Source organism: Chiloscyllium plagiosum, chromosome 6 (genome assembly GCF_004010195.1).
Source record: "Chiloscyllium plagiosum isolate BGI_BamShark_2017 chromosome 6, ASM401019v2, whole genome shotgun sequence".
Taxonomy (NCBI): Eukaryota; Metazoa; Chordata; class Chondrichthyes; order Orectolobiformes; family Hemiscylliidae; genus Chiloscyllium; species Chiloscyllium plagiosum.
Genome location: NC_057715.1, coordinates 63,376,035 through 63,395,106, shown reverse-complemented (window position 1 = coordinate 63,395,106; position 19,072 = coordinate 63,376,035). Strand labels below are relative to the sequence as shown.

Here is a 19,072-nt window from a genome sequence, read left to right as displayed (position 1 = left end):
CCTTGAATTATCCGGTACTACTCCCATGGAGAGTGAGGGTGCAGAGATCATCGCCAGAGGATCAGCAGTCTCATTCCTCTCTTCCCATTGTAACCTTGAATATATCTGATCCAGCCCTGGGGACTTATCTATCTTGAGGCTTCCCAGAATTTCCAGCACATCCACTTCCTTAATATCCATCTGTTCAAGCCTATTAACCTGGTCCACGGTGTTCTCACTATCAACAAGGTCCCTCTCATTAGTGAATACTGAAGTAAAACACTCATTTATGGTCTCCCCTACCTCTTCAGACTCCACGCACAAGTTCCCCCCACTATCCCTGATCAGCGCGACCCTCCTCTGATCATCCTCTTATTCCTCTCTTATGATTTTATCATATTATTTAAATCAACACACAAACAGCCATGTTGGCTAGTAAAGTGTTTAATGTTTCTTTTAAGAGTAAATGATATAAGCAAGGTGTTGACGTACAATCAAGATATGCAAAAGATCAGTTAAGCCGAGTGTATTCATGAAATTTATGTACCAGCTTCAAATGTTTAACCATTTTTCATAAAAAGCTTGAAAGACTTGCAAAAAGTACACATATTAAAGTAATATTCTCATGTCTAAAATTCCATTAATTCTGGAGGCAATGACAAATAATGGGAAACATCATAAAAAGAATTTTTAAAGTGAAAATTCATCAAATTGCAGATGTTGGAATTGAAACTGTGAAATCACATTATAGCTGGACTTTGTTAATAGAAACCTCCTAATTTTCTCCTAAACCTCTTAACCTTTAACTAGCACAGGGAAGATTTATATGAAGACTTAACTCTTTTGGGAATCATGAGACCTTGCACTATAAGTGATGATGTGGTATATTGAACAACACTATAAAGGAATTCCACTGTGTATTCTTTGTCTGAATGTTCCTTTATTATGTTCTGGCAATTATCATACTCCAAATTGACAATGGATAATATATTAAGAAAGTTTTATGCTATACATTTCTTAAAACATTTTTGACATTCTGCTGTCATTTAGTCTCTTGAAAGTGAATAAAATTGTGCTCATAAAATTGTATTTTGAGTTTATGATTTTTCTATTTATTCTCTATCCACAGAATGTTAGAAAACAATCTTAAAATCAATAGTAATGAAGAAAGTGGACAGGTAAGATTGACCATCCAAGAATAAAAATCAGTTTATCCTTCAGGGAGTCCTATTGATGTTACAAGCCACAAAAACAAAACTTAATTGTACAGTAACAAGTTGTACACATTATGTGGTATAACTTCCTTGTCATTATAAAACCATATATATACTTTTTCACCATGACTAATGCTGCAAGAAATCAACTTAAATATAACATATTGTATGAACACTTCAGACACAAGATAACATCACATAAAATAAGAACAGTTCTTTGCAATGGTATTTATGCTACTCAGTATCAAAAAGCAAAAGGAATAGAATATCTGGGCTAGCAGATGGGGAATTTGAGGCAGGATTTTGTAACCACAGCTCTCAGTTACTTATTTTTACTGTTTTAAGATCCCGCTACAAGTGGGAACAGGCACTTCTTGTGTCCCCACATTGCTCCCCTTTATATGGATTTCAGCACCAGAGTTGCATTTTATGGGATGATCTAAGTAATCAAGAATTTTGCCAGTTCTACTTCCAGTACTTTCATTTTCATGCCAGAACTTCATTCTTTAGTAGTGGGAGTCAGTATCAGTTAAGGAGATACCTCCCCATGCTACAGTGAAATATCCTCGCACCCTATTCCATGGAGGTAGACGATCCAGTAACATGATGCATATCCATATTATGTATATATTCTGACCCTAGGATTTAGGGAGCTCTCCAAGGGAATATTTATGGGTGGCTTAGTGGAAAAGATACATGTATTAAAATCTACTCTCTCTTCTAACTTTTTACTTCAGACTTTTGCCTTTTCTTAAAAAAAACAGAATCATATAAATTGCAATCAATGTTTTACTTATTGTAAGAATAACATGGTGCAATCCAAAAGTGTAATGACAATGAAGTAACAAAGTGCAAAAAAAAGGCAGAAGCTGACCAAAATTGTACAACAAGCCTGCTGAATAAATGAGGAAAATGGACAAATTAAACTCATGTGCAATGCAGGCTATAGCAGGTAAAAGAGGATAATAAATTACTCACCTTCCCTAGTGCCAACACTTCCCAAACCACAGCATGGCTATTAATGAGAAAATGTAGATCCATGCGTAAACCAAGCAATGGTGAAAATACAGCACAACGCAGACCCTTTGGTTCTAAGACTGACTATTCTGATCAATAATACTTACATCTCTGTACTAACTCAAATATTTAAACAGGTTCCCAGTGACCTTAAACTAACAGCAGACAGTCACCATGAAATTCAGTTCCATAGTACCTGTTGCATTTTGCCCTTCTCCTTTACTGTGAACTAGACCTGCACCACTACTCAGTGCAAGTGGGCAACTGCTTCCTGGAACAAGATATCTGGGCAACTCTTTCCTGATGCCCAGACGTATGCCCCAAATTAATAACTCTGAACTGAAGTTCCTTAAAACACAGAGAGTAAATGCAGATATGATTATTTTAAATCACAACTGGAGAGGCAATAACCTGGTAGTATTATTACAAAACTGTTAATCTAGAGACCCAGGTAATGTTCTCGGGACTGAGGCTCAAATTCTAGCACAGCAGATAGTGGAATTTGAATTCAACAAAAATCTGGAATTAAGAGTCTAATGATGACCATGGAGCCATTATCAATAGTCATAAACCACATGTAATGTCCTTTAGAGACAGAAACTGCCATCATTCTCTGGTCTGGTCTACATGTGACTCCAGACCAACAGCAATATGGTTGACTCTTAACTGCCCTCTGGGCAAATAGGGATGGGCAATAAATGCAGGCCTGACCAGCGACACACTCATCCAATGAAAACAATATATTTGCCATAGACTCATGAGCCCAGCTGTTGTGGCACGCCACCAAAACTTGCATTTCTGTATGATGTTATTGGAATTATTTAAGTAACATTAAATTAATAGTCAAGCTCACCTGCACTGTTTTAATTCCTAATATATCACTCTGCACTTTGTTCAGCTCCTTTGTTTTATTACTTACTATTTTTATTACTTATTCTATTTAATGTGTGGCAGATTTGAATCTGGAACCTTTTTTTAGTCATTTTAATTTTTATCTCTCTAGATCTGAGTTACATAAACATTAAACTCAAATATAATACTAATTATACATTTGCCATACATTCAAAACAAATAAACTATTTAACTGTAATTCCTTATGTGGTGTTTTAGACTGGAAATAACTCCCACGGAGTCTCATGGCTGTAATGTGGCATACTTTATTTCTATCTCCCAACAGAGAGGGCAGTATAAAAACTTGATCAATACTTAAAAGTGTATTACTTCCTCCCAATAAAATAACAATGATTACCTTTTCATACAAATTATATTGTGCCATGCTGTGATGCACTCCCCTCTCAGTAACATCAGTCCTCACTCATTCTTATTTTGAACATGTTTTTGTCCTTCTTTTCACAACTACTTCCCTCTTATCACACATGAGACTGAACAGCCTGAAACAACAGAGAGTCCAATGCTGTCCATGTTGAGATCCACCTCCATTTCTGAGGAGGAAGCCACTCAATCCTCAGAAGAAGCACAGGCAAGGTTTTCATCCACATCCTCCAGTAGCTCAGAAACTTCCACATTGATAGGTTCTCTTTCCAGATTAGACATGGGGGCACAATTTGGGTGAGCACATCACTGACACATCTTCACAACAGGTCGAGGAAGAAACTTATCAGGTCTCTCACACTCAGAGCACCATGTAGACCAGGTGTTCTGCTCAGACCCAACTAGAAGATAATTCCATGGTCAAAAACAGAAATTGCTGGAAAAGCTCAGTAACTCTGGCAACATCTAGGGAGAGAAATCAGAGTTAATGTTTTGGGTTGAGCATTACAGAATCCACAGTTCTTTCACTTTTTATTTGACAATCTCATGGTGTTGGCCATTTGAGACTTTAAAATGAACATAGTGGCTTAGCAACAGTGTACAGCTTTGTCAGAGGCAAGCAGTAAACTAGAAGAAAGGTTAGAGGTTATCAGTTCTGTGCTGACTCCTGCATGCACAGAATTGCTATTGCCACAGAGACCCACGTCTAATACATTCAGAGTTTGGAGAATATGCACACTGACCTGCACTCCATTGCAAGGCAAAAAGAGGATAAGAAACCACAGCCTCACTCCAGGTTACCCTTCCTCTCAGTGAGACAGGTATTGCCAGCACGGATGCATAAGGAGGAGAAGCCACATACAGGACCTCCAGAAGATACCTCTCAGGTCACTCCAGAGGTGCCCAGCCCATCCAACACACTACTGACTGTCTATGGTGTGTCATAGCCTGTTATGCTCAGAGAAGGTGAATTCGTACTACATCATGTTTTGGATCAAAACAAACGGAGAATGCTGGAGAATCTCAGCAGCGCTGGCAGCATCTATGGAGAGAGAAACCGAATTAATATTTTGAGTCCAATATGATTCTTCTTCCTAATAGTCAAATGCACCCTGAACTCTTGCTGAAGAAGAGTCATACCAGCCTCAAAATGTTAACTCTGTTTCTGTCTCCACAGATCATGTGGAAAGCTGCAGCTCCAAATTGTTGTTTTCCATTGTCAAGTCTGAACATTTTTAAGTCTGCATCTACTTAGCTTTGCATATCTGGCATGACAAGGGACCAATCGATGCAAAATATGATTGCTTGAGACCATAATTTCATAAGAGAATGACCTTTCAATAGAATCCAGTTTGATGGCAGATGGGTGGCATTACAGAATCAACAGATACATGATTTGTACAATTGCCGCTAGCCAAGCTTCAGATGCAAATCATTGGATTTGGTTCCTGAAGAGAAATTAATAATTTACCCTATCACTGTGCATACGGTAGCAGCCATTTTATCTGTTTACTAGTTGTATTTGATGCAAAGGTGTCTAGGCTTGAACTTTATGTCCTTATGACTGAATTGCAGCTCCATCTGAGATCAACAATGTGGAGAGAAATTAGAGTTGACGTTTTGAATCCACTGACCCTTCTACAGAACCTGCCAGATCAGCTGAGTTTCTCCAGCAATTTCTATATTCAGTTCCTCAAGTTTGGGGTTGGGGTTTAATAGACTGGTCACTGGGAGAAGGATGATGGTGAAAGAGGAAAATTCCAGATCGAGGAGTGAGATTTTGATTAGGAGCTGATTATGTGGGTGATTTACAATATACAATTACTGCAGCTTTACTAGACTCAATACAAGAGGGTGAACGGCCAGTTCACAAAGCCATGATTTTAGGGAGTAAATTGGAAACATTAACCATTATAAAAAAGGGCTGAATGGAAACAGCGAGAAGCTGAGAAGTAATCAGGGACACAGGGTCAGCAGCACAAAAGATAACAGGAAGAGTTGGGGTTGGGGGAATCATTGTTGGTCTTGGGTGGAGCTGCAACTCAGCTCATCAATGGGTAATCTGTGTAGTCCTGGAGAAAGTGGATGCACAGGTCTGGGGTAATAAAACAAAAAATTGTAGATGCAGGAGATCTGAAATAAACAATAATGGAAATTGCTGTAGAAACCCAGCAGGTCTGGCAGCTTCTGTAGAAGGGTCACTGGACTCAAATCATCAGCTCTGATTTGTCTCCACAAACCTGTGTATCCACTTTCTCCAGGACTACACAGGCTACCCATTGATGAGCCCTTGAGCATTAATACACAAAGCTCTAAGACATAACAGCAGACAGACAGCCCCAACTGAGGATGCCCAGCCCCCAGATGGCTGATGTACTTCTGATCCCTTGAATGGTTACACTAGATCTGCAGGACTGAGCATAAATAAATTCCTGGTCTGGTGATGCCTGGACTCTGGTCAGAACAAGCACCTGACTGATTGTGGTCCCACTGCAATACCTGAGCCTCTTGAATGACTGTGGTGGTACTCAATGACTGGCTAAAGACTCCTAAACCCATACAGCCTCGGGTGGCTGCCTGTGTGAAATCTGCAAAAGTCTCACCCCTGTCTGCATGGGTTTCTTTCAGGTGCTTCGGTTTCCTCCCATATCGGTAATGGGCAGTTGTTTGATGGAATCCTAAGAGACAGGATTTACATGTATTTGGAAAGGCAAGGACTGATTAAGGATCGTGCCAGTTTTGTGTGTGGTAAATCATGTCTCACAAACTTGATTGAGTCTTTTGAAGAAGTAACGAAGAGGATTGATGAGGGCGAGCGGTGGACGTCATCTATGTGGACTTCAGTAAGGCGTTTGACAAGGTTCCTCATGGTAGACTGGCTAGCAAAGTTAGATCTCATGGAGTACAGGGAGAACTAGTTATTTGGATACAGAACTGGCTTGAAGTTAGAAGACAGAGTGGTGGTGGAGATTGCCTTTCAGACTATGACCAGTGGTGTGCCACAAGGATCAGTGCTGGGTCCACGACTTTTTGTATTTTTATAAATGATTTGGATGTGAACATAGGAGGTATAGTTAGTAAGTTTGCAGATGACACCAAAACGGGAGGTGTAGTGGACAGCGAAAAAAGTTACCACAGTGTATAATGGGATCTTGATCAGATGGGCCAATGGGCTGAGGAGTGGCAGATGGAGTTTAATTTAGGCAAATATGAGGTGCTACATTTTCGAAAGGCAAATCAGAGCAGGACTTATACACTTACTGGTAAGGTCCTGGCGAGTGTTGCTGAACAAAGAGACCTTGGAGCATAGGTTCATAGCTCCTTGCAAGTAGAGTCGCAGGTAGATAGCATAGTGAACAAGGCATAGTGAAGAAGGTATGTTTTCCTTTATTGGTCAAAGCATTGAGTATAGGAGTTGGGAGTTCATGTTGCGGCTGTACAGGACATTGTTTAGGCCACTTTTGAAATATTGTGTGCAATTCTAGTCTCCTTTCTTATCGGAAGGATGTTGTGAAACCTGAAAAGGTTCAGAAAAGACTTACAAAGATGCTGCCAGGGTTGGAGGACTTGAGCTATAGGGAGAGGCTGAATAGGCTGGGGCTGTTTTTCCTGGAGTGTCGGAGGCTGAGGGGTGACCTTATAGAGGTCTATAACATCATGAGGGGCATGGACAGGGTAAATAGACAAGGTCTTTTCCCTGGGGTGGGGAAGTCCAGGACTAGAGGGCAGAGGTTTAGGCGGAAGATGAGGCGCTCTTCCTCCAGCCGTCGTGTTGCTATGGTCTGGCGATGGAGGAGTCCAAGGACCTGCATGTCCTTGGTGGAGTGGGAGGGGGAGTTGAAGTGTTGAGCCATGGGGTGGTTGGCTTGGTTGGTCCGGGTGTCCCAGAGGTGTTCTCTGAAACGTTCCGCAAGTAGGCGGCCTGACTCCCCAATGTAGAGGAGGCCACGTTGGGTGCAGCAGATGCACCTGACCTCTCCGCGCCCACCCCCACTCCAGCCTATCACCCTCACCTTAACCTCCTTCCACCTATCACATTTCCAATTCCCCTCCCCCAAGTCCCTCCTCCCTACCTTTTATCTTAGCCTGCTGGACACACTTTCCTCATTTTTGAAGAAGGGCTCATGCCCGAAACGTCGATTCTCCTGTTCCTTGGATGCTGCCTGACCGCTGTGCTTTTCCAGCAACACATTTTCAGCTCTGATCTCCAGCATCTGCAGTCCTCACTTTCTCCACAATAAAATAATAACTGTTCATGATCTAACCATCATTCAAAATTAAGAAATGTCAAATGTTATATCAGGCATATTTGATAGCCATGAACTATGTAAGTAAATCATCAATGAGATTTGACTGTGTAATTCCTGGATGATGTAAACATGAGTGAATATTGAAAGTTTATCATTAGACATAACATAAGTAAAATAAAGAGAATGTGTGTGAGAATATTGGGCAGCCAGAAAGCACAAGGCCATTGACTTATTCAGGTCATTAGCTGTACAGAACAACCTTATAGGTGCCTTCTGAGACCTATAAGTGACTACTGTACTGTCAGCACAACATTTACCATCTATTTTAACTATGAAAAATATTACTAATGTTACATGTAAAAATAATTTATGAAAGGAAAACTATATAATTCACGCTAAATATGTTTTGAATGATTTGGTATTGGTTGATTTTCGTTCAACAAGTTTATTTTGACATATTAAAACCGAACTATGAAATTAGATACTGAAGTGATGAAACTTTCTGGACTAAAATGATTTCAAAGTTAATATTTCTGCAACTTTGTGTACATTTTCTTAATAAGCGTTGTAGAAAAATCTAAGGGAGAGATTTGATCCTCCTTATCTTTAACTAGTAAAATTCACTGTTCTATGAATTATGTGCTCATACAAGAAAATCGCGTTTTGATCAGTCAGACTTAATGTATAAATGGTGTCATTTAAGATAACTAAATAAACAATTTATTGTAACAAATGAAATGAAATTTGAATTATTTGTCCAACAAAAACCTATTTTACTACAAGGTTCTTTTTGTGACTCTTGAACCTTCGGCTGTTGATGTTTGGTGGATGTGAAAATTTATTACCTACAGAGTAAGTCTACATCCAGACTGCCAACTCTTGGCTAAATAGATCCATTGTGTTCATCTGTAATTTGTTCCTTTAGTTTAGCAACTCAAGGCACTTCCACATCCTTTGGGATTTATAACTGTTGGCTTCTTAGTATGTGTGGCTGCATTCCTATAATAGTTTGTAATGTTTGAAAAGGACACATTTACACAGCATTCTTGCATGAACTAATTATAAAGTGTTTAGTAAGAGAACAGATACTTTGGGTTAATTGTGATAATAGAAAGCAGAGTTTCATTATGTTTCCATTTATTGTACTTTGTTGGAGATTCTAATAACAGTATTTGTAAAATAAGTGAGCAGGATATTTTTTGATAATAGGTTATAAAAATAAGGAGATGGAATTTTTCCAAAGTTTTCCTCAGTTCCGAATTAATGTTCCATTTATGACATCTTAAAGGCTATTCATGCTGTAATTTTGCAGAAGTGAAGCTGTTTGAATTAACAATATGTTTTTTCATGGAGGTTTCTAAAGTACATGAGAAGGATAATGCAAAGCTAACATTTGAAAATTGTAGCATAAGGAAAGATTAGATAGGCAAAGCGTGTTTCCTTAGAAAGAGAAGGTGGTGAATTAAGTATACAAAACCATGAGGGTAGTGTAGACAAGAAAGAGTTGTTTCCCTTAATGTAGAAATGAATTAACAGGTTGCACAGATTTAAGATAATTGGTTGAAGGATTAGAGGGAACATGAGGAAAATCATTTATACCCAGAGAATGATGGGTGTCTGGAATTCACTGCCCAATTTGGTGATAGAAACAAAAACCCCCAACTTATTTAAAGGGAATCTGAGTCCGTACCTGAAGCTGTGTAACCTGCATGGCTATGGACCAGGTGCTAGAAAGTGGGATCAAAATGGACATCTAGTTTTGCTTTCAGTGGGCACAGACACATTGGGTTGAATGATGTCTTACTGTGCTGTAACTTTTCATTATTCACTTGGTTGACAGTAGATAAGAAATGTCTTAGTACAAAAGGGTGGTATGTGTATGGAATGAGCTGCCAGAGGAAGTGGTGGAGGCTGGTACAATTGCAACATTTAAGAGGCATTTGGATGGGTATATGAATAGGAAGGGTTTGGAGGGATATGGACTGGGTGCTGGCAGGTGGGACTAGATTGGATTGGGACATCTGGTCGGCATGGACCGAAGGGTCTGTTTCCATACTGTACATCTCTGACTCTATGACTCTAAATCATTAAGTCGCCTTAGTCCACAATAAGATTTACATATAAAGCAATAATTGTAATTACATTTACTTAATTCAATTAATACTATCTATCTCAACAATCTAACAAAACTACTGTGGTATTTACCCTGATTAGTGCTGCGGACATTGGCTACCTGTATCAGTACGTGGCATAGGATAAAGAGAATCCTCAGTTTTCTCGGTATTTTTAATCAATCCATACAAAGACGCTATTAAATACCCCTGAAGCAGTAAAACCTGAATCAAGGCTGTTTTGTTCACAGGTAGGGTGGCACGGTGGCCCAGTGGTTAGCACTGCTGCCTCACAGCACCAGGGACCCATGTTTGATTCCAGCCTCGGGCAACTGTGTGGAATTTGCACATTCTCTCCATGTCTGCATGGATTTCCTCTGGGTGCTCCTGCTTCCTCCCACAGTCCAAAGATGTGCAGGTTATGTAAATTGGCCTTGCTAAATTGCCATAGTGTTCAAGGATGTGTAGGCTAGGTGCATTAGTCAGGAGAAATGTAGAGTAATAGGGGTAGGGGAATGGGTCTGGGTGAGATACTCTTCAGAGTGTCGGTGTGGACTTGCTGGGCCAAATAGCTTGTTTCCATGGGATTCTATGGTCCAACTGCACCACAGTGCTGCTCCTTTGTCTATATTGTGTCAGGATCTGTCTACATGTCAATGGTAGAGGATAGAACACTTGTGAGTCCAAAAAGAAGAGGCACTTGTCTTTGTTAATGAGATGGTTTATTGCATAATCTCAATAATTACAACTTAAATAATGAATCTGGCTTAATTACTGAGGACCATTGGGAGGTGTACAGAACATATTTGCTGTCCGTGAAAGCTAGTGTAGAACTCAGTGCCTCAAACCCAAAGGTTGTATGACATTATCAAGTTGGATGGAACTAATGCAAATTCAACAGTAACACTTTCAGAGCCATTAATTTATAAAGTAGACTACTGCTATCCTTCTTGAATGTCTTTCTGATTGGAACATTTCACTTTGCACTTTTTTGGCAAGTTTTAATCAAAGCACAAGAACAGATGGGTTGGGTCAGATGTATGGGGTTGAGAAGTGGAGTGAAGAGAATCTTAAAAATCAAATTCACAAACCAAACCCATCCCCAACCCACTCACCTTTGCCTTTAAATGAGGTAGGAATGTGTGGGAGATACCACTCCATTCCAAGGAGATGAATTTGTCAACATGTGGTAAACCTGACAGTTATATTCTGGTGAGGATTCAGTGGATCTGGTCCCTTTATGCACTTAAGCAACCCCTCAAATGTGTATCTTTTTTGAACCTCCCTCATGAAGTGGTCCATTAACTCCTGTATCCAGTGTCTACTCTTCTCCAAGGCCCTGGATCTCACATCCCAGCTCCTGATCTCTCAAGGCCTGACCTCAAATTACATTCCAAAATGCCAACCTGCCCTTCAGAAGTCTCAATCTCTAATTGCCAATCAGACCACCAAACCCCATCACCAAAGCCACAAACTATCCTCACCCCCTTATCCTGAGGTTCGGAAGCCCCCTGTGATTCTCTGATTGACCCCAACCATTTTTCCACCATCATGAAACATGTTGCTTGCACATGTAAGATAGGTTTTGTGTAAGATGCAAGGCATCATAATGTACAATTAAGAACATTAATTGGGGGGATAATGCACAAAACTTATTCAAGTGTAGATATTTGTGGCTAACATCTAAACATCATTATTTGTTGTTGCTGTCCTTGAAAGCGACATATTCAGAACGTTGGTCCAGCTGGGCACGAAATACATCAAATTACCTTTGTCTCAAACATATGGTTCAGAATGTAATCATTTTGAACAGTGGACCTATTGTCTCAAGTTATTCTGGAGCTCAATCTGGTGGATCAAAGAGGTGCAGAATTCACAAAAGCTCCCTTTCACCTGCACTCTGTTTCCTTAGTATTTACATCTGTGTTGACAGGGCTCAGGATTGCTGCCAAGAATCATACTGGGTAAATGTAAAATTTAAATCCTTTAATACCATTAAATATGTTTTGCTCTACAACCAAGTCTCATGTATTATCTAGTTATAATACATGGTAGGAACATGTTAGATTTACAGAAAGTAAATTAAAAAGCAATGGTTAAATAAACTACACTCTTTAAGAGAGCCACATCAGTTGTCAAGTGTGCTCATTTCAGATCTTTTTTAAATTGTCTGTGAAGCAACATTTGATACTGTATGTGTTGTATTTTCAAACTCTCTGGTGGAATAGAAATGACGTAAATTAATCAGACACACACATGCACACCCTCAAAAGCTTGCATTTGAGATACCACTAAAAGAAGAAAAAGGCACAGAGCAAGTGCAGTTGTATTTGTGAAATTATGTTCCTAAATAAAATATCCATTATCTCTTGCTTTTGGCCTCAAAAACAGATGGCATGGTCTTAAAGCACTGAAAAATATATGGCATAGACTAACTTGGACCATTCATTTAGCACTTTGAAACCTGAAAAGCCTGCTGATTGTGTTGCGAAGTAATCTTGCTGAAATAGGGACAGCATAGTAAATGTAATCTCCTGGGAGTGGGAAGTTGACAAATGATTGCAGTTGGCAGGCAATGCAATTTGTTTCATCTAATAGACTGGGCTATAGCTGGAATTGTTCATGAATGATAAATGAATTGTATGCAGATCAATGAACTTGGCTGTAAAGGTATCCTTAAACCGTTTCGGCAGAGACAAGTTGGGTGCCTTTTGTGTATCACTCTGGAGATCGTGAAATTGAACAATTTAAATGATTTACAATGTGTTGTCTCTCAGGTATTAATGTATTAGGCTATGAAATGCCTTTGTAATTTCTCAAAAGGTAGAGTGAATCCTGGGATGCCAATCTTAATTTAACTGCTTCATTATTATTTTAATATACCTGGATTGCTTTTTATGGGACCAATATGATGACTACATATTCAACTTGTATTTAAAGCAATATCTATAGAGATAATATTTAAATTAAAACTTTAATCTGGTAAAATTTCTTTCAATTAACAACTAGATTCAAATTTTGCATTGCAGAAATCATGGCAAATTTACCTTTTCATTTGCCAGTATAATTATTTTCAAAATAAGTTAATATGTTGTTAATTTTGAAGCTAATATTTGCATGTGTTTTTAATTCATCCATGGGATGCGGGTGTCACTGGTTAGGCCAGCACTTATTGCCCAGAGGAGAGTTAGGAATTAACCAGATTGCTATGGGACTGGATTCACATGTAGGCCATTTCCTTCCCCAAAGGACATTAGTAAAGTCAGATGAAGTTTCTCCCAACAATTAACCATGGTCTTCTGGTCATTATTAGACTTAATTTCAGGTTTTTATTGAATTCAAATATCCCCATCTACCATGATAGGATTTGAACTCAGGTCCTCAGAAAATTACCTGGGTCTCTGGATTACGAATAGAAAGAAAATGATTCATTTATCCTCGAGCATATACAGTTATGTTAGGAGGAATCCTATGATCAATCTCTTCTTGTTAATGATTTTTGATATGTGTAGCTAATCAAATACACTTATTAAATTCAGATTACTGTCATTATATGTTATGCAATGTAGTGCTGCAATAAAGATCATCTCTTTCTCTTCCAGCAGGTACCACAGAAGTTTGTTCCTAGGACTAATTCCAAGAGGTATTTTGTTTGGATTTCTTCACCTCCTAATAGTACTAATATGCTAACCAAGTGTAGCCTAAAGTTAGCAAATCTATTAATCCACAAGGGAAAAAGAGTTGATAATTTTTTTTAGTTAGAGAATACAGGTGCCTGAGATGTTTGACTCATTAAATGTATAAGTTGGCTCTCGTGGTGCACAACCACTACAACATAGAACAGAAGAAGATATGTTATAACAGTTATACTTCCTGATCTCTACAAAGTCACATGGATCGGCACAAAAGTAATGAAATAGAAACATCAGAGACAAGGGGCTAAGAATTCTTTCATGGTTGTGAGCATTATTAGCGAGGTCAGAACTTATTGCTCATACCTAAATGTCCTTGGAAAGGTGACAGTGAGATGCCTTTTTGAACCACCACATTCCATTTTGTGTAGGTTCACCTGTTGTGCTGCTTGGAAGAAAAACCCAGTGATTGTGAAGAATTGGTGATAAAGTTCTAACTCAGGGAAGTGTGTGGCTGGGAGGGAAAGTTCCAGCTGATGGTGTTGCCCTAGTCCTTTTATTTGATAGAGGCCACATGTTTGACAATTGAAGGACTCATTGGCTGTAGGGTATCTTGTTTCTGGTACACACTAGTTTCCACTTTCACCAGTGATGAAGGGAGTAAATGGTTAAGATGAAAAGTAGGTTTGGAATGAGGTAAGCTGCATTGTCCTGGATGGTGTCAAGCTCCATGAGTGTTATTACAGCTGAACCCATGCAGCTAAGTGGACAATATTCAATCATAGAGGAGAAAGCGAGGACTGCAGATGCTGGAGATCAGAGCTGAAAATGTGTTGCTGGAAAAGCGCAGCAGGTCAGGCAGCATCCAAGGAGCAGGAGAATCAACGTTTCGGGCATGAGCCCTTCTTCAGGAATACCAAAAAGCTGATGTGGCTAGATGAGAAAGTATATTAACATAAATTTTTAATCAGTAAGGGAATCAAAGAGTTAAAGGGGAAAAATGCGTGAAAATGGAGTTGAAGATTATCAGATCAGTCATGATCTCATTGAATGGTGGAGCAGACTCAACGGGCTGAATGGCTTACGCCTGCTCTTACATCTTATGATGTTAGTTGGCCACTTGGGACAGGGAGGGTCAGGAGTCTGTATCTCTATAGTCTGAGGAGTGGGCCATGGTAGGTTCTGCAATCAGTCTGAGCAGTTTTAGCTAAGTCAATTTGGGATCTGGAAACAGATCAGTGACGGGTCCAGTCACACATCAATCATAGCTCTCAGTCTAAATGGTCAGTATGATAGGCGACAGACAGTTCCAGTGGCCAGATCAATAAAAGTTAAGTGGGGTTTTCATGGGTGACAGTACTGATCGGAAATTTGGGTAACACAATTCTGGGAATTGAAGGCAGCATGCAGCAGAGGGGACGAAAATTGGGAAGTGGGGAAACTTAAGGTAGAAGGTTGGGGCGGGGGAGCACTTAGCTATCTGCAACTCCGAGCTCTGCAGTCTCTCGCCATTTAGATAACATGCTTCTTTTTTGCTCGTAGGTAGTAAATCAGCACACGTCATCTTTGGGGTAGCACAGTGACTCAGTGATTAGCACTGCTGCCTCACAGCACCAGGGACCTGGGTTCGATTCCAGCCTCGGATGACTGTCTACGTGGAGTTTACACATTTTTCCTGTGTCTGCGTGGGTTTCCTCCGACAGCTTCAGTTTCCTCCCACAATCCGAAGATGTGCAGGCTAGGTGAATTGGCCATGTTAAATGTGTAGGGATGTGTAGGTTAGGTGCATTAGTCAGGGGTAAATGTAGAGTAATAGGGGAATGGGTCTGGGTGGGTTACTCCTCGGAGGGTCAGTGTGGACTTGTCGGGCCAAATGGCCTGTTTCCACGTTGCAGGGATTCTATGATTGACTTTACTACATTAAGAAATCTCATAGACAATCAAGTACTGAAACAATGATTTAAACATTATTGCATGGAGCAACCAAATAAAACCCCTCAAGTAAGCAAGTTAGGTCTCACAACAGTGTCATGGAAATTAAATTGACTCGACTCAACTGCTAGCAAGAGCAAAGTAAAAGCTTTATTTTTAACCCTCTGCACGCAGGACCAGTACACTTGGCAAAAATGCCTCATGTAAGGATGATGAACAAAATTCACATATTCCTTTATACCATTCTTATCACACTCTCAAGGACAAGGGCTGAAAAACAGAGTTCTTATTTTCTTATCCCCTTGTCGTGGACATAACTGTCTTTATGTTTTCCTTAGCTTCTTTGCTGAATTTGACTGCTCACAAGGCCAGGTTGAACGTTTACAAAGTTCAGCAAAGACAATCTGTCTCCTTGACTGCAGAATTCAGCAAAGTGTTTACAAAGTTCAGAAAAGTATTAGATTTAGCAAAGCATTCTCTTTCAGATTTCACAGTAAATGTTAATTCTGTTAATTTTCCATTACATTTCTCCCCTTTTTGTCATTTTATGACTGCAAAGACAACAACCAAAAAATATGCAGAGCCAGAAAAGCTATATATCAAAAATGCTTAGGGAACACCAGGCCTTTCCTCAGACATCACCTACCTGTGACACAGCTTTGTGGTGGTATCGTCACTTGCTCTGGTATGCCGTGTACACATCCCATGTTCACACGTCTCACTCGTCAATGTCATGGTAGGATGGGGTCCATGCAATCAGATCTTCCTGCCGTGGGGCCACTAATAGTTTTACCATTTGGTATCCTACTGCACTCATACGGAAGCGGCATACGCAGGTACACAAGCAGGGTCCTATACAAAGCACTATGAGTAAGAGCAGTCCTACAACTAGTAGAACATGTAGGATCCAATACCCCCATTCTCCCCAAAGGGAGGTGAGCCATTGGAACCAGGAGTCATCTGCTGGGGGAAGCGATCGTATCGCTGCCTTCATATGATTTATTACACTAGTGATATTTTGGGACTCATCAGGAATATTAAAACAGCATGAGGTACCTAACATTTTGCAGACACCCCCTCTTTCAACCGTCCGTACGTCAAGTACTAATCGATTTTGTATCACTGCTTCCCTTACCACCGTTAACTCAGTGTTAATGAATGCTAGGCCTTCCTCCGTCTCATTTGCTAACAGTAATACACTGTATGTGAGGCCATTAATCTTGTTTATTGCTACTGTTGTCCCTGCTCCCAAGAGAATAGACCACCCAATGTTCACTCCTGGTGTAGTCTAGGGGACTGCGAGTGTGTACCCATTCCAGTGCCGTGAGATGTCCCTTCGGGTGTGTCTGTTATCGGCCCTTGGGACAAACACTGTTGTGCCAGTGGACAGTATCGCGGGGTAACAGCACCCCTTCCATCCCAGGGGAAGGTGGTGGTACCCTTTCTCTCCACAGGCCCATATTATACCCGCCATCATGGTCTGATTATTGATAAAGGAACAAGCAATGTTTATGATCGTACCATTTGCATAGATTGCTGAGCAAGAGTCATTGTTCAAGTACAGCGTCGTAGTACACTGGGAGATCCCCAAATGGAGTTTTCCCAATTGTTACAAATACACGGTTCTACCCTGCCTTCCATTATGTGGAAGGCTGTGGTCGGGAGCGTGTCAGCCTTGGGACTGCAGTTATCCTTGAGTTCGGGTGGTGGCGCGAGATTTGCCCTAATTGCTCCCCCTATCAGGGTCAGGGTAGTCGCCACCCGCGGAAGCAAGCAGCTAGCATTCCTGATGAAGGGCTTTTGCCCGAAACGTCGATTTTGCTGCTCCTCGGATGCTGCCTGAACTGCTGCGCTCTTCCAGCACCACTAATCCAAAAGCTAGCATTTCTCGCCAGGCTCTCTCTAATTGGTTCGGTAGTCCACTGTTGGGCTGTGTGCAAAGGGTAACCAACGTCTAATCTCCGGTGTTGTATTAGGGCCAAAGCACATGCTCTGTTCCCTTCACATCTAGCAATGGCCCTTCGCACCTCCCAACCTACAGGAATCGCATTTACGCCATTTATCTCCCGATAGTGGCCAATTCCACTACCGAGTTAGACTCACTGTCTAGCCCCGGCTGACTTCCTTTGGGTTCGGGCGTGACATTAATGCCCTCTGCTCTGCTTGGGGTTAGGTCCATGATCTGGTTTGGTTGGTTGCCAGTCCCCGGTGCTACTATCTTCTGTAAGACGTTCTGCACTGCATCTCGGGGTGGGGGGTGGGGGGGGGGTGGGCGGGGGGGGGGGCGACTGTACTACTATATTCACCTGCCTATAGATGTCGGAGAAGGGTCTATCTATTCCACACCACCAGACTCCCTCATCGCTCTTCTAAGTCTTGGATATTATCACCCATGCCCTTGTACCTCCTACCTTGATCATAGAATATCTATTTCCCGTGTCAGGTGTCCCTTTAGCAGTGGTGGCTACTACTAAGTGCCAGTCACCGGCACTGCAAGGATCCCTGCATGAATATTTATTATCCCATTTATAGTCATCCTGGTTTCTAAACAGCCATGGGTTGCATGTGATGGTCCCCTTAGCACCCACTGTTAAGATTACCGTCTGGGGCTGTATCCCAGACGCCCCTGCCCTTATGAATAGTCCTACCAGGGTGCTTGCTATCAGTGTGGGCTGGGGCAGCCCCATATTTGTATGTGGCTTCTAACAACTACTTGCACTTAATTGGTTCCAGTGTTGTCTGATGTCTCCTTAGGCCCAGATACACGTTTGCAATGACTGACGTGTATCCATGTGGCTCTTTCAGAGATCTTAACAGCTGTCTGTGTTGTAAGGAGCACTTGAAATGGTCCCAGCCACCTCTTCGCCTTCCAGTTTTTCCTCCTGAAGTTTTTCACCACCATCCAGTCTCTAGGTTCTAGATCGTGCAGCTTCCCTTCGGCTGGTTGGGGTAGTGCTGCTTTCACTTGATTCTGTATTTGAGATAAAAGTGTAGAGAGTTTTATACAGTAACACAACATTTCATGCTCACAATGGCCTCTTATCTGTCTTACCTTAGGTCTTGGTCTAATTCCTGTGTTGGGCGACTTACCGAACAAAATTTCAAATGGGCTAAGATTACTTCTTCCTCTCCTCCAAGATCTCATATACATTAGCACAATCGCAAGTGCCTTTGTCCATGTCACCCCTAATTCCTCACAACACTTTGTCAATTTATTTTTTAGCAGAGCATTTTCTCTCTCCACTGCCCCACCGCTCGCTGGGTGGTAGGCACAGTGTTGTCTCATGTTTATTCCCAAATAATCACTGATCTGCTGTAAGGCATTATTAATAAATGGTGTCCCATTGTCACCACTAAGCCTTTCAGGGATGCCCCATCTCGGAATTATTTCAGTTAGCAAAGCCTTGGCTACTGCACTGGCATCTTGTTTAGATGTGGGGAACGCTTCCACCCATTTGGAAAACATATCAACTATTACCAGATAATACCTTTTCCCTTCGCTGGGCGTTAGTTCAATAAAATCCATTTGTAATTGTTCAAAGGGTCTTTGGGGTTGGGGATGTGCTGCCTGACTCATCTGTATTCCCCTCTCCACATTATTAGTCGCACAGATAACACATTGTTCACAATATTTCTGGGAGTAATGAGTAAATCCCTTAGTGTAC

General features: G+C 41.0%; 1 protein-coding gene across 3 annotated transcripts in view; it reads left to right on the top strand.

The window, feature by feature from the left end:
* aff3 (AF4/FMR2 family, member 3) overlaps positions 1-19,072 on the top strand; it is a 95,499-nt gene that overhangs the window by 12,211 nt on the left and 64,216 nt on the right. For all 3 annotated transcript variants that reach the window (XM_043691690.1, XM_043691689.1, XM_043691692.1), the window contains 2 exons: positions 1,109-1,157; positions 13,446-13,486. In XM_043691690.1, coding sequence (XP_043547625.1) covers positions 1,109-1,157; positions 13,446-13,486 — 90 coding nt within the window. The remainder of the gene's footprint in view (positions 1-1,108; positions 1,158-13,445; positions 13,487-19,072) is intronic.